Source organism: Geotrypetes seraphini, chromosome 2 (assembly GCF_902459505.1).
Source record: "Geotrypetes seraphini chromosome 2, aGeoSer1.1, whole genome shotgun sequence".
NCBI classification, from domain to species: Eukaryota; Metazoa; Chordata; class Amphibia; order Gymnophiona; family Dermophiidae; genus Geotrypetes; species Geotrypetes seraphini.
In genome coordinates this window covers 488,307,051-488,320,387 of record NC_047085.1, presented here as the reverse complement: position 1 = coordinate 488,320,387, position 13,337 = coordinate 488,307,051, and the positions used below count along the sequence as shown (strand labels likewise).

The 13,337-nt window shown below is 42.0% G+C and overlaps 1 protein-coding gene across 1 annotated transcript in view; it reads left to right on the top strand.

Moving 5' to 3' along the window:
- ALS2CL (ALS2 C-terminal like) overlaps positions 1–13,337 on the top strand; it is a 199,293-nt gene that overhangs the window by 139,978 nt on the left and 45,978 nt on the right. Inside the window, exons 17-19 of the mRNA XM_033931834.1 lie at positions 3,911–4,041; positions 6,120–6,293; positions 8,471–8,564. Of these exons, the coding sequence (XP_033787725.1) occupies positions 3,911–4,041; positions 6,120–6,293; positions 8,471–8,564 (399 nt within the window). The remainder of the gene's footprint in view (positions 1–3,910; positions 4,042–6,119; positions 6,294–8,470; positions 8,565–13,337) is intronic.

Below are 13,337 nucleotides of genomic sequence, written 5' to 3'. Positions count from 1 at the left end.
TTTATCGGCCCAAAATCTTCTTATTTTTGGTGGCCTTGGTGGCCCTGACGCAGCGGATGAGCACAGTTTCCGCGAAACGCTGGCCACGTCAGCAGTCAGGCATTTGATGTGACATTAATTGTCCACTGAACATTTCAACAGTGAGGACTGCTAGAGATGAGATAAGTTATAATTACTGTCAATTTTTTCAATACAGTGAACAAGTGCACGTAGAGTTGCTGAAGAATAGATTTTTGCAGATAAGAATGAATAATGCCGTATACATTTTAAGAAACTATATATTTCAAGAACTGCTTGGTGAAGGGTATAAAAAGCTCCGGGCCAAGCTCCACTGGCTTCCGATAATCACCAGGATCCACTATAAATGCGCCTGTTTAACTTTCAAAATCCTATATGGTATCCTCCCTCCCTTTATCCCTCTTTCTTGGAATTCCTCAAACCCTAATACCACCAGATCCTCCCACAAATTAAAACTATCCTTCCCCTCGCTAAAAGGCATTTCCCACACAGGAAAGCTAGGGACCTCCCTCCACTTCAAAATCACTGAGCTCTGGAACAACATTACCTCCCCTCTTCGGAACTTGAGCTCCCTCCAAGTTTTCCGCAAACATCTGAAAACCTGGCTTTTCTCAAAAAATGTAAGTCTCCCGCCAACTTAGGAATCAAGGAAACTCTTATATCTTGGCATCCCAAGTCCTCTAAATTTTCTTCACACTTCTACCTCTAACCCTCTGTTGTAGTTCCTTCCTATTTCTCCCACTGTAAACCGCGTCGAGCTCTACGAACGTGGAGATGATGCAGTATACAAACCTAAGGATTAGATTAGATTAGATTAGAAAAAGCAAATTTAAAAAGTAAAAATAAGAAGATTTTGGGCCGATGATTGGAGCGGGAGCAGTAATACTACGCTGACCATTTCAGTTTGTGATTCAACAGCTGTGCATAGGCTCCGATTCTGAGGCTGATAATATAAATGTACAAGATGGCGGACAGTTAAGACATCTACTGTTCTGTCTCCCTTTGTCTACTTATTATTTTTTCTTTTCTTTGTCTTTTAATATAATTTTTATTGTTGATTTCAAATTTTTGCTTTTGTCTTAGACCTTAATTTCATTTTCTTAATTTATTTTCCTTTTTTATATATCTATTTTCAAATTATTTAACATTTTGTTGTTTGACCGTTGGATCCAGCTCAGCAGTTTAAGGTGCCCTGCACTTGCGGATCGTGGGACTTTATGAAGGTGGTTTGAGAGTGACCGACTTGGACTTTATTCAGATTGGGGTTGTAGAGGTCCTGAACTGGATCCTTAGACCCAAAGTATCGGCGGCTGTATACTACGATCTTCCCCTGGTTGGAAGCTGAAAAGGAGACAGCTGATCTCAGGCGAACGGCTTCCCGGGAAAGAGCAGAGCAGATACCGCGTTACAATAGATGACCTGCGGTCGGAGGATCTGGAGGGGGAGCTGTCAGAGAGAGTTTGGAGGATCATGCCTGAGAAGGAAAATCAGACCCATGACCGGTGTGGTCCTCTTCGCCACTTTAGCCCGTCCCTTACATACCTGGCTTCGGGCGACATGGGTCTGCTCAGCGCTTGCTCGACCCGAGATCTGAGGGCTTTTGCTCCAAAATCCCAGCCTACACCTGCCCAGCCTTTCTCCAGGGTGTCTCGCCGAAGTTGGGGAGATCGGGTGATGCGAGATCGTAGCGGCAGCAAAGAAGGAGCTCCATGTTGGCCTCAGCACCAACGATATCAGAGTACAGCTCGGTGCCTAATGGCTGCTGCAACGCTTTTGCCTCCCTCGCCTATTTCCTGCATACTAAACTTCAACAGCGCTGGTCTAACCATCACCTGCCTACCCGAGATTCAGAGGACCTCTACCCTGGTGTCCCGCTGTCCGTCGGCCCTCGTACGTTGCTTGAAGCAGCTTGCTTGATCCTAACTCATCAATGACGCTGAAACTGAGATTAAAGACACTATTTTTCATTTATACTTTATTTTCTCATCATATTATGAATTTTCTTTATCCTTAACTATTGTTTTTTAATTCAGCCTTTATTATGTTCTATCTCCTTCATTTAAATTCTCTCCAAAATTCTATTGTCCAACGGTTCTCCCCTTTTACATCTATTCCTTTTTTCTCCTCTCTTACACTACCAAAGTACTATTCAGATTAATGCTGTCTAGTTAAAATGTTTAACCTTAATCTTCTTATTAATTTTTCACTTCTATAACAACCTTCAGGTGCTTTAGTTAGATTGTGAGCCTTCGGGACAGAAAGGGAATTTATTAAGCACCTTTCTTACTTCTTATTTTAATTTTAAATGTATATTTTTTTAAAACCGCTTAGAACCTAACGGATGTAGCGGTATACAAGAAATAAATTACATTACATTACATTACATATAAAGCCTGGAGACTCCAGGGCTATTAACACTGATGTGTACTGTTTAAAATAAGTGGTGCTGTTCTGAAGACAGGTATGTACTTTTTCATTCAGAGTTTTATGGGGTGGAAGGGGGTGTATGACCGCTGGAGGAGTGTGGGAGGTCATTACTTAGTCCCCTCCGGTGTTCATCTGGACAGTGTGGGTACATTTTTGGCACTTCGATGCTTCTAAAATGGGTCTAGCCTAAAGTGCCCAAGTTCCATCCAGTACATCTTAGGAAATGTTCGATTATAGCTACAAAATGTCCAAGTCTAAGCACCCCCCCTTTAAATGCCTCCAACACGCCCCCTTGATGCTTGGACACACTCTGGGCAAAACGTCCCACTAGATGTCCAGAAAACTGGTTTTGAAAATCAGTACGTGGATGTTTTCGTGAGTAAAACATCCAAGTACCGACATTTTTCTCTTTTGAGTCCTCTTTAAATATGCCTGTTTAGCTTTCAAGATCCTACATGGCATCCTCCCTCCCGTTATCCCTCTCTTCTGGAACTCCTCTAACCCTAATTCCACTAGATCCTCCCAAAAACTGAAACTATCATTCCCCTCTGCAAAAGATATATCCCGCGTAGGAAAACTAGGATCATCCCTCCCCTTTAGAACCACAGAACTCTGGAACAACCTCACATCCCCGCTCAGAGTTTCAAGCTCCCTCCAATCCTTCCGCAAACACCTGAAAACTTGGCTCTTTTCAAAAATCTAACACCTCCTGCTCTTTGGTACCCTGTCCCTCTTTATCTTCCTAGCTCCTTTCCTATAACCCTTCATTGTAGCTCCTTTTCCACCTAACCCTGTAAACCGTGCCGAGCTCTACGCTTGTGGAGATGGCGCGGTATACAAACCTAAAGTTTAGTTTAGTTTGATTGTGTCCCTGTAAATCAATTTCCACACATATGATGGATTTTTGTGCTGTATAAACAGAAATGCATTTGTTGGTTTTTAGAACGTGTTGCTCACACGCAAAAAAAAAAATTTGCACACACCAGGTCACTCCTTAGGGCAGTGCTCTTCATTAATTTTTAAGCTGAGGCCACTTTGTCTTCCAACGAGCTGAAGGAGAGCTGACAAATATCTTCCAGTGTGGAGCCACAACGCTGCTGACCAGTCAATGACATCCATCCCCATAGCTAACCTTCAAACTTCATTGGGGGAGTACCCTCAATGGTTGTGAGCATTTTCAAATGCATTCTTTTTTTGGCTGTTGAGAAGTGCCTTGTCCCTTCAAGCATGCACTCCTCCCCCATCTACTTTTCATTTTCTGTTCTGAGCCTGGGTAAAGAGGCAGAGAAACAGGAAAAAAAACAAAACAACAACCCAGAAAGTCAATGAGGGCCGCCAAAGAGGTCTCTGGGGCTGCTGGTGGCCCCCAGGCCTTGCAATGAAGAACACTGCTTTTAGAGGAAGCATTGATTAGGATATCATGATTTGAGGAGAAAAGAGTAACAACATTTATCTTTCTTTTCAGGGAAAGCTTACTTTTTCAGACAGATTCACTTTAGAAGGCAACTTCATCAGTAAAGCAGGAAAAGATCTTCAGACTCGAGGAGTCCTAAATGCTAACAGCAAAGAGCAAGATTATGATGTAACAAGGAAGCCGTAAGCAAGAATAACTTTTAATGTGGGCCTGAAGCTTTTATAGTGGGTAATTCTGTAGATAATTATATAAGAAATGCATTTTACAGATTAAAATATTAGTCAAGACTCTGATTAGGTAAAGGAAGGATAAAGGGGATAATGAGATAACCTTTTAGACAAGATCTGGCAGTCTCATTAGTACATAAAGAGTTATCATTACTGTGACAGACCAAAGGTTCATCAAGCCCAGTATCCTGTTTCCAACAGTAGCCAATCCATGTCCCAAGTAATAAAACAAATTTTATGCTGCTTATCCTAGGAAATAAGCAGTGGAACTCCCCAAGTCCATCTTAATAATGGCTTATGGACTTTTGTTTTAGAAAATTATCTAAAAGTTTTTTTTTTAACCCTGCTAAGCTAACTGTTTTTACCACTTTCTCTGGAAACAAATTCCAGAGTTTAATACACACTAAGTGAAGAAATATTTTCTCCGGTTTGTTTTAAATCTACAACTTTGTAGCTTGTAACCTTTCATTGCAATGAGATTCACACACCCACCTCATCAGCCCTTCTAATTTTTCAAACATTAATTCTTAAATACTGCATTTTAAATAGTCCTCTCACTCCATTGTCTTAATGAGTAAATAGAGACATCAATAACTTATCTTTAAGCATTCTGTCCGTCGGTCAGAAGGAGCTGATGACAAGGTGGGTGTGTCATTCTCTACCCCTGACATGTCCCTCCAGAAAAGAAATACAAAAAATATATACTGCGCACAAACAAGTTATACTTTATTGCACTTTGCAGGAAATGTTTTTACGCATGGTAAGTATGCATAAGATCTTAACGCCCTTAGTAGACAATACCTCCTAATGCATTAAATAACCTAGAGCGGTGGTCTCCCAACTCGCAGTCCCCAAAGTCCTCCATTACAGTCCTCAAACCGTTGGCTGAAATGTTCATCAAATCCTGTAAATGGGTTAATTTCAAATGTTCCTACTTGATATAGTAATTGCAAATAATCTCTTAAGTGTTTTACTCAGGTGTCTCATTTATAGAATTTGCTACTGTTGACAATCCAAAATAAACTTGAGTTTTTAAAATACGCCCTTGAAGGGTTGTAGAATCAATACTGATGTTGGCATTGTCATCTTGAGGCTGGAACTCTAGATCATTTATTATTTTATTGTCCTTTTATTAATAATTTTTGGAAATTGATCTGGGGTCAAATAAATTGTATGTTAGAGAATCCTGTGGCCCTATCATATGACACAGTTTTGTTTGGAATGTCTATGAGGGCCAAAAGTCAAATTTCATCGAATAATAACAAACTGTTAATGATTTTAACAGGAGTTGCCATCCAACATATAACACATAACTGGAAAGACTATAGAGGATTGAATTATTGTTTCTGGTGGAGTTCGGTTTGTCAGGTGTATGAAATGGAAAAAACATTGGCAATCAAGAGAGGTTATTATAAGAAATTTAAAGAGGTGTGGAGACCATTAATTGAGTATTATAATAAATAAATAATTATATTTATCCCCATTAAATATATGTAGGGGGGAGGAGGGATGGGTGGGTTTTATGACATTATGAGGGGTAATATATGGAAAGGGAGGGAGGGGAGATAGTTTATGGTATAAAATGAATGTAGAGTTTCAAGTGAAGAATGTATAGTATGACTTGAATTATTGTACACTTGTTTGCACAATGTAAAAACGAATAAAGATATTTAAAAAAAAAAAAAAAAAATACTAGTATTCATTTTTAATGTTTAGGATCTAGTCTGGACAAGCAGGTCCAGGAGATTTACAAAATTAGTTGGATGTGTAAGCTTGAGATCTTTTGATGGCTCTCAGAGCTTTCTCATATTCACACTTCGGCCCTTTACATGAAAAAGGCCTAGAGTGAGTCATAGTAAGGGTATGAGAAGACCATGGTTGTAGAAACAAGCCAGGTTTGACCTTCTGTACCTTTGCTATTGCTGTACAATTAACAAACTTTGCCTTGTGATATAAATTCAGATGATTATAAACGCTGATGATTCTTAGCATGAGAAACTACTTTTTTAAAAATTTTTCTTTTTTTTGCACAGGCAGTTGGGTCTTACTGAATTTCCTGTGGAAAAGAGATGGCAGGGGATTTATGACCCATTCTTCGAATTCATCAGCTCTGGCTGTAGAGAAGAAACAGAAGAGTCTTTTCTAGGCATTCATGTCCAAAGCAGTAAGGAACTGCGGAAATCCCAGGAGTACCTCTTTTGCCAAAGGTGACCATGAGAGCACTTGTGTGGTGAATTAATCATAACTTGTCACTTAAGAAAGAACATAAGAACATAAGCAGTGCCTCCGCCGGGTCAGACCATAGGTCCATCCCGCCCGGCAGTCCGCTCCCGCGGCGGCCCGAACAGGTCACGGCCTGTCTGAGTCACCAGAAGGGGCCCCCTTGCCACCTTGGTTTCCCATTGAGTTCTATCTTCCCATCGAAGTCCTAACCCTCCGGTCTTGCACATGCACGACCAGAGCAGGCCGCGACCCCTGGTTAGCTTTCTATACCTGTGTTACATCTCAGCACCTCTCTCAGTATCCCACGATCCCCCTATCCCTCAGGAATCCGTCCAATCCCTGTTTGAATCCTTGTACCGTACTCTGCCTGATCACTTCCTCCGGTAGCGCATTCCAAGTGTCCACGACCCTTTGGGTGAAAAAAAACTTCCTTGCATTTGTTCTGAACCTATCTCCCTTCAGTTTCTCCGAATGCCCCCTCGTGCCTGTTGACCCCTTCAGCCTGAAGAATCTGTCCCTATCCACCCTCTCTATGCCCCTCATGATCTTGAAGGTCTCTATCATATCTCCCCTGAGCCTCCTTTTTTCCAGAGAGAAGAGCCCCAGCCTATCCAACCTCTCGGCGTACGGGCAGTGTTCCAGCCCTCTTACCAGCTTCGTTGCTCTCCTTTGGACTCTCTCAAGTACCGCCATGTCCTTCTTGAGGTACGGCGACCAATATTGAACACAGTATTCCAGATGTGGACGTACCATCGCTCGATACAATGGCATGATGACTTCCCGCGTCCTGGTTGTTATGCCCCTCTTTATGATGCCCAGCATTCTGTTGGCTTTTTTCGAGGCTGCCGCGCACTGTGCAGATGGCTTCAGTGATGCATCCACCAGCACACCCAAGTCTCTCTCAAGACTGCTGTCTCCCAACATTGCCCCCCCCAATTTGTAGTTGAACAACGGGTTCTTTTTCCCTATATGCATGACCTTGCATTTTTCCACGTTAAAGCTCATTTGCCATTTGTTTGCCCAGTCTTCCAGCTTGTCCAGGTCCCTTTGCAGGTCCTCACACTCCTCCCTGGACCTAACTCTGCCGCACAGTTTGGTATCGTCTGCAAATTTTATAACCTCGCACTTTGCCTCCTTTTCCAGGTCATTGATAAATATGTTGAAGAGTAACGGCCCCAGCACCGATCCCTGTGGCACACCGCTCGTGACTCCCCGCCAGTCAGAGTATTGTCCCTTTACTCCGACCCTCTGCAGTCTACCCGACAACCAGTGCTCGATCCATCTGTGCACATCCCCTCCCACCCCGTGGTTCCACAGCTTCCTAAGCAGCCTTTCATGTGGCACCTTGTCGAAAGCCTTTTGAAAATCAAGGTAAATGATGTCTATAGGTTCCCCATTGTCCACCCGACTGCTTATTCCCTCAAAGAAGTACAGAAGGTTCGTTAAGCATGACCTTCCCTTACAGAATCCATGCTGGCTTGTTCTCAGTAGGCCATGTCTCTCGATGTGCTCGCAAATACCGTCCTTGATCATAGCTTCCACCATCTTCCCTATAATTGAAGTCAGGCTTACCGGCCTGTAGTTCCCGGGGTCACCCCTCGATCCCTTCTTGAAGATAGGTGTGACATTCGCCAATTTCCAGTCCTCTGGTACCTCTCCAGTTTTCAAGGATAGGTTGCAAACATGCTGGATTGTGCCCGCTATTTCTTGTCTTAGTTCTTTCAGAACCCTTGGGTGGATCCCGTCCGGACCCGGCGATTTGCCGCATTTTAACCTGTCTATCTGCTTGAGGACATCCTCCTTACTTACCTCTATGTGTTCTAATTTTTCAGCCTGTTCCCCACTCATGAGCTCCTCTGAGTCCGGTATCAATACTGATGTTGGCATTGTCATCAGAGTCATAAGTCTGATGGTTAAATGACAGGACAAAATGAAACCCAAATTGAACCCTTGACTTGAGCCTCTGTTCCTTAGATTAGTAGGGGTTGAGGATGCTGAAGGACTATTGAAAACATAAAAATTGGGAGACAGAATTCCCCAAGAAAATGATATGACCAGTGAACCTCATCTAACCTAGTTTGTTGGTGCGTATAATCTGTAAAAACTAATAAAATCTAACATTTGTGTGATCATTAAGATACTTTTGTCTTTGCCATCACAGGGACAGTGAGGAGATCTCAGGGAAGATAGAAGATGTTTTGGAAGCATTGTATGAGTACCAGGATCTTAAATCATTGCAATGCTATTTACAAAAGGTACAGTATGGATTCTGATTGCAGTTATTGTATTTCTGGGTGTTCCTTCTAATGAGAGACAGTGCACATATCATTGTGAAGGATGTAGCAAGCTCGGAGGCTGAATCTGTTCTTTTCTAGCTTTACATTTTCATGCTCATGTACTGTATGCTCTTCTTCATGTACCTTTTTCCAAGGTTAATACAGCATGTCCAGCCAAGATGATAAAGATCAGGACAGATGTCATTACCATGCTTATAACTTGTTTCTACATACTTTTTCAAGCTGATCCACAGTCTCTTTGATGAATCGGCTCTTTTGAAATAAAGTTCCTTATGGCTCAGCAAAGATCCTTAATCCTTTGTTAGGACAGTGATATAACTCTCTTATAACGTAAAAATGAAGGAATTAAGCTATGGAATCTTTTACCAGAGAATGTGGCAAAAGTGGTTAGCATAGCAGGGTTTAAAAAAGGGGTTGGGCAATTTCCAAAAATAAAAATCCAGAAACCATTATTAAGGTGGACTTGGGAAAATCTACTGCTTATTCCTGAAATAAGCAACCTAAAATCTGATTTACTCTTTTGGGATCTTGCCAGCCACTTGCAACCTGGATTGCCCATTGCTAGAAACAGGATACTGGACTTGATTGATCTTCAATCTGTCCCAGTATGGTGATGCTTATGTACTTAATGTCATGTACAGTACTCTAGGCCATGGAGCTGAGATTTTCCAGTCAGGAATGGATCAGAATTTCAGAACTTTCAAGCCTATACGTCAACACAGGGATCTAACATGGGATGGAGGAGATCACCAGGCTGCTAAGCATAGAAGGTGTTTGTGTATGTTGGCAGCCTGTGATGAAAAAAGTAATAACATTATTAGAATAATGATTACTGAAATAAAACATGTTCAATATTTATACTCCTGCTGACTTCTAATGTTCCTGCTTAGTCAGACTACTGCAATATAATTTATTCAGTCCATCCAAAATACTGCAATAAGACATAGGGCTCCTTTTATTAAGCCGCTTTAGGGCTTTAGCATGCCGAATAGCACGTGCTAAATTGCCGCCCGTGCTAGACCTTAACGCCAGCATTGAGCTGGCATTAGTTCTAGCCTCGTAGCGCAGGTTTAGCCCTTATTTTTTCTTAAATGTGACAAGGTCTCTCAATCTTATATTAGACTTCATTGACTTCCAATAGAGACAAGGCTCTTGTTCAAATTGAAATAGGTTTTTTTTTTAAGACACTAAGAGGAATGGTGCTTCACTATTGGTCTGATCATGTTTTGTTTGTGAAACCATCAAAATCTATCAGAAATCCCAATGTTTTTATGTTTCCTTCATCCAAGGGTATAAAAGGAGATCAAAATTGTTCGAGAGGCTATTGGCCTATTAGGCTGTAAAATTTTGAAAAAAAAAAATTTTTGCATTCTTAGCTTTCTCAACAACATAAAAATTTCAGAAAAAATATGACAACTCTCCTTTTTCAACACTATTTATTAGGAAAAGAAAACTGATTATCCATAACTTATAGCTTCATTACTGTTAGCAGCAAGTCTTCTCTTATAATAATTCCTGGTAATTTCTTATCTCTTTATACTTTACTCTGCTTAGAACTGAAAGGTATAGCAGACTATAAACCCGAATGTTATGTCTGTGTTCTTCAGTGCAAGGCCCAGGGGGCCAATGGTGGTCCTCATTCCTTTCTGGTTGCTTTTTTTCTCCTACTCTGCTTCTCTACCCAGGCTTAGGACAGAAAGGAGAAAGTAGATGGGGGCAAGAGCACATGCTTGAAGGCCAAGTCATTACTCATTAGACAAGAATGCATTTGGAGACAGTCACAACCTTGAGAATACTTCTCAGTGAAGTCTGAAGGTGGGCTCTAGGGATGAATGTCCACAGTGTTGTGCAAGGGACAGAGCTGTCAAATCTCGCTCATTAGGAATGCATCATGCACAATAGTGTAGTAAGGAGAGGGGGGCGGACTGCCCCGGGCACCATATTGGTGGGGGTGCTGGCACCTCTCTGCCCCCCCATGCCACGCTCATGCCTTCTTCCCCCCCCCCCGGTACCTCTTTAAATATTTGCCAGAACAAGCAACTTATCTGGCCTGCTGCTCGCACCAGCCTGGCTCCGTTCTGAAATCACTTCCGGGTTGTGAGGCCAGGAAGTGACGCCAGAGGGAAAGCCAACGCCGGCACGAGAAACTGCTGGCACTGGCGAAGGTTTAAAGAGGTATGGGAGAGGGAAGGGAGGGCATGAATGTGGCGTGGGGGAGGTGGGAGCGCCACTGCCCCGAGTGCCTACTACCCTCACTACAGCCATTGACTGTGGACATCGTTAGTGAATGCTCCTGGCTCTCCCATACCCATTCATTCCTTAGCCATGCCCCCTTTTTAAGTTTCCCACTGAAAAAAATTACGCGGGCACACAAAATGAGCTGTTAGGCTCAGATGAAATTCCGGAAGAGGTTTCCTTGAAAGATATTTGGATGCTTAACACGAGGATGGAGAGATTATTGAAAACAGTTGTATCTCAATCACAAGAATTTTCTAGAGAAGTTGTAGAAAAACTGGAGAACGTAGATTCCAGTATTAAGTTTTTAGACTCCACTATGACAACTATGGAAAAAAAGGTTGTTAACCTACAATCATTCTCCATGTCTGCATTGAAAGATTCACATACTATTCACCTAAAGCTGGAAGCAATGGAGAATGCTGCTAGGTCAAAAAACTTAAGAATAATAAATTTTCCTAAAACTCATTTAATCTCACCTGAGATCCTTTTTCGGAAGTATCTTGGTGAGGTTTTGGGTATGCAGAATTCGGAGACAGTGCCTATCTCTACTCTCTATTATATACCAGTTAAACAAAAAGTATCAAGGCAGCAAGGGCTTGATGGGCTGTAGCCCTTTTCTGCCTTCATCTTCTATGTTTCTATGTTTCAAGGAACAGATCAGTTAGAATCTATTGATATACCATATTTTCACACATATAACGCGCGCGTTATACACAATTTTACAAACTGTGCATAACCGTGCGCGTTTTTTTTTTACATAGTTCCCTCCCCCGACGTCCGATTCACCCCGCAGGACCGCTCGCACCCCCACCCTGAAGGACCGCTCACGCTCGAACACGCACCCGCACCCCCACCCCGAAGGACCGCTCGCACCCCCACAGCCTCCCCACCCCCCCCCCCATCATGTAGAAGCTGCCTTCCGTCGTCCTGCTGCTTCCTCTGCCGGCGGTCCTGCCCCTTCTCTTAGCCCTGTGTCTACGCTGCTTCCTCTTCCGGCGGTCCCGCCCTTTCTCTGATGTTTATTTACATAAATTACAGTTTCCCGCGCGCTATACCCGTGTGCGCATTTTACACGGGTGCGCGATATATGAGTGAAAATACGGTAGATCTGACAGATTTTTTAGAAGACTCTCAAGATGTAATACAGATGAGAGCTACCTTACTTGTAACTTTTTTGAGTGAGAGCGATAAGGCATTGACGATGAAACTTTATTTTAAAAACAAAAATGCCTTATTTTGTGGAGCTAAGGTTCATATGTTTCCCGATGTGGCAAGATCGACCTAACTCAGAAGAAAGGGCTTTTTAGCCTTGAAATCTCGAGTTGTGGAACTGGGTGCCACATTTTTTCTGAAGTTCGCTTGCAAGTGTTTGGTGACTTTTCAAAGTATAGATTATATTTTTTTGGGATCCGGCTCAGTTAATACAATTTCTCAGTCAAAAATAATGGGGGATTATATATTTTCTTGGTTGAGATGACTATTCTCAAATTGAGGAGCCTGATTTGAAAAAGATGCTTATATAGAAGGAAGATGTTTTCTTCCTTTTATTTTCATTTGAAATAGATTTGTTATTATTTTTTTTTCAAATTCTTTATTCATTTTTCCATCTTACATCAAGAACACAGTATTATATCATTTAAACCTCGTAAACATCACTTGTATTTCTTCTAACATCATCTTAAAAATTTATACCCTCCCCACCCACCCTTCCCACAAATATTTTAATCAAAAATATCATATAAATATTATATTCATATCTATTGATCAAACCTTTAATATAACCTTATACCCTCCCCCCTAGGTATAAGTGTACTTTCAGTGGATAATGGTGTCTAATCATTGCAATAATTTGTCAATGGCCCCCAAATCTTTTTGGAACAAACAAACCAAAACTGCAGATATGTACAAATTACAGGAGTCAACTAACCCAGAAGAGGAGGTTAGAAAGATTGTAGCAAAAGAGAAGACACCAAAGACTGAAGCACAGGGAAAAGAAATGAAGACGACAAAATGCCAGGATCTAAACTGCATATATACTAATGCAAGGAGTTTAAGAAACAAAATGGGGGAGCTAGAAGCCATGGCCAATGCAGAGGACATAGACATCATTGGAATCTCTGAAACGTGGTGGAATGAGGAAAACAAATGGGATACAGCACTGCCGGGGTACAAGCTCTATCGCCGGGATAGGTCAGGTCAGAAAGGAGGAGGAATAGCCCTATACGTAAAAGAAAGCATACAATCGACAAGAATGGACACAGCAGAGATGATCAACAAACTGGAATCGCTATGGGTTAAAATACCGGGTAGGAAAGGGCATGAAATAAAGATGGGCCTATACTATCGTCCACCCGGGCAAACCGGAGATAGCGATAAAGAAATGGATGCCGAGATGAAGCGAGAATGCAAAAGTGGTTACACAGTTGTTATGGGAGACTTCAACTATCCTGGGATAGACTGGAGTCTTGGAAGCTCAAGATGCGCTAGGGAGAC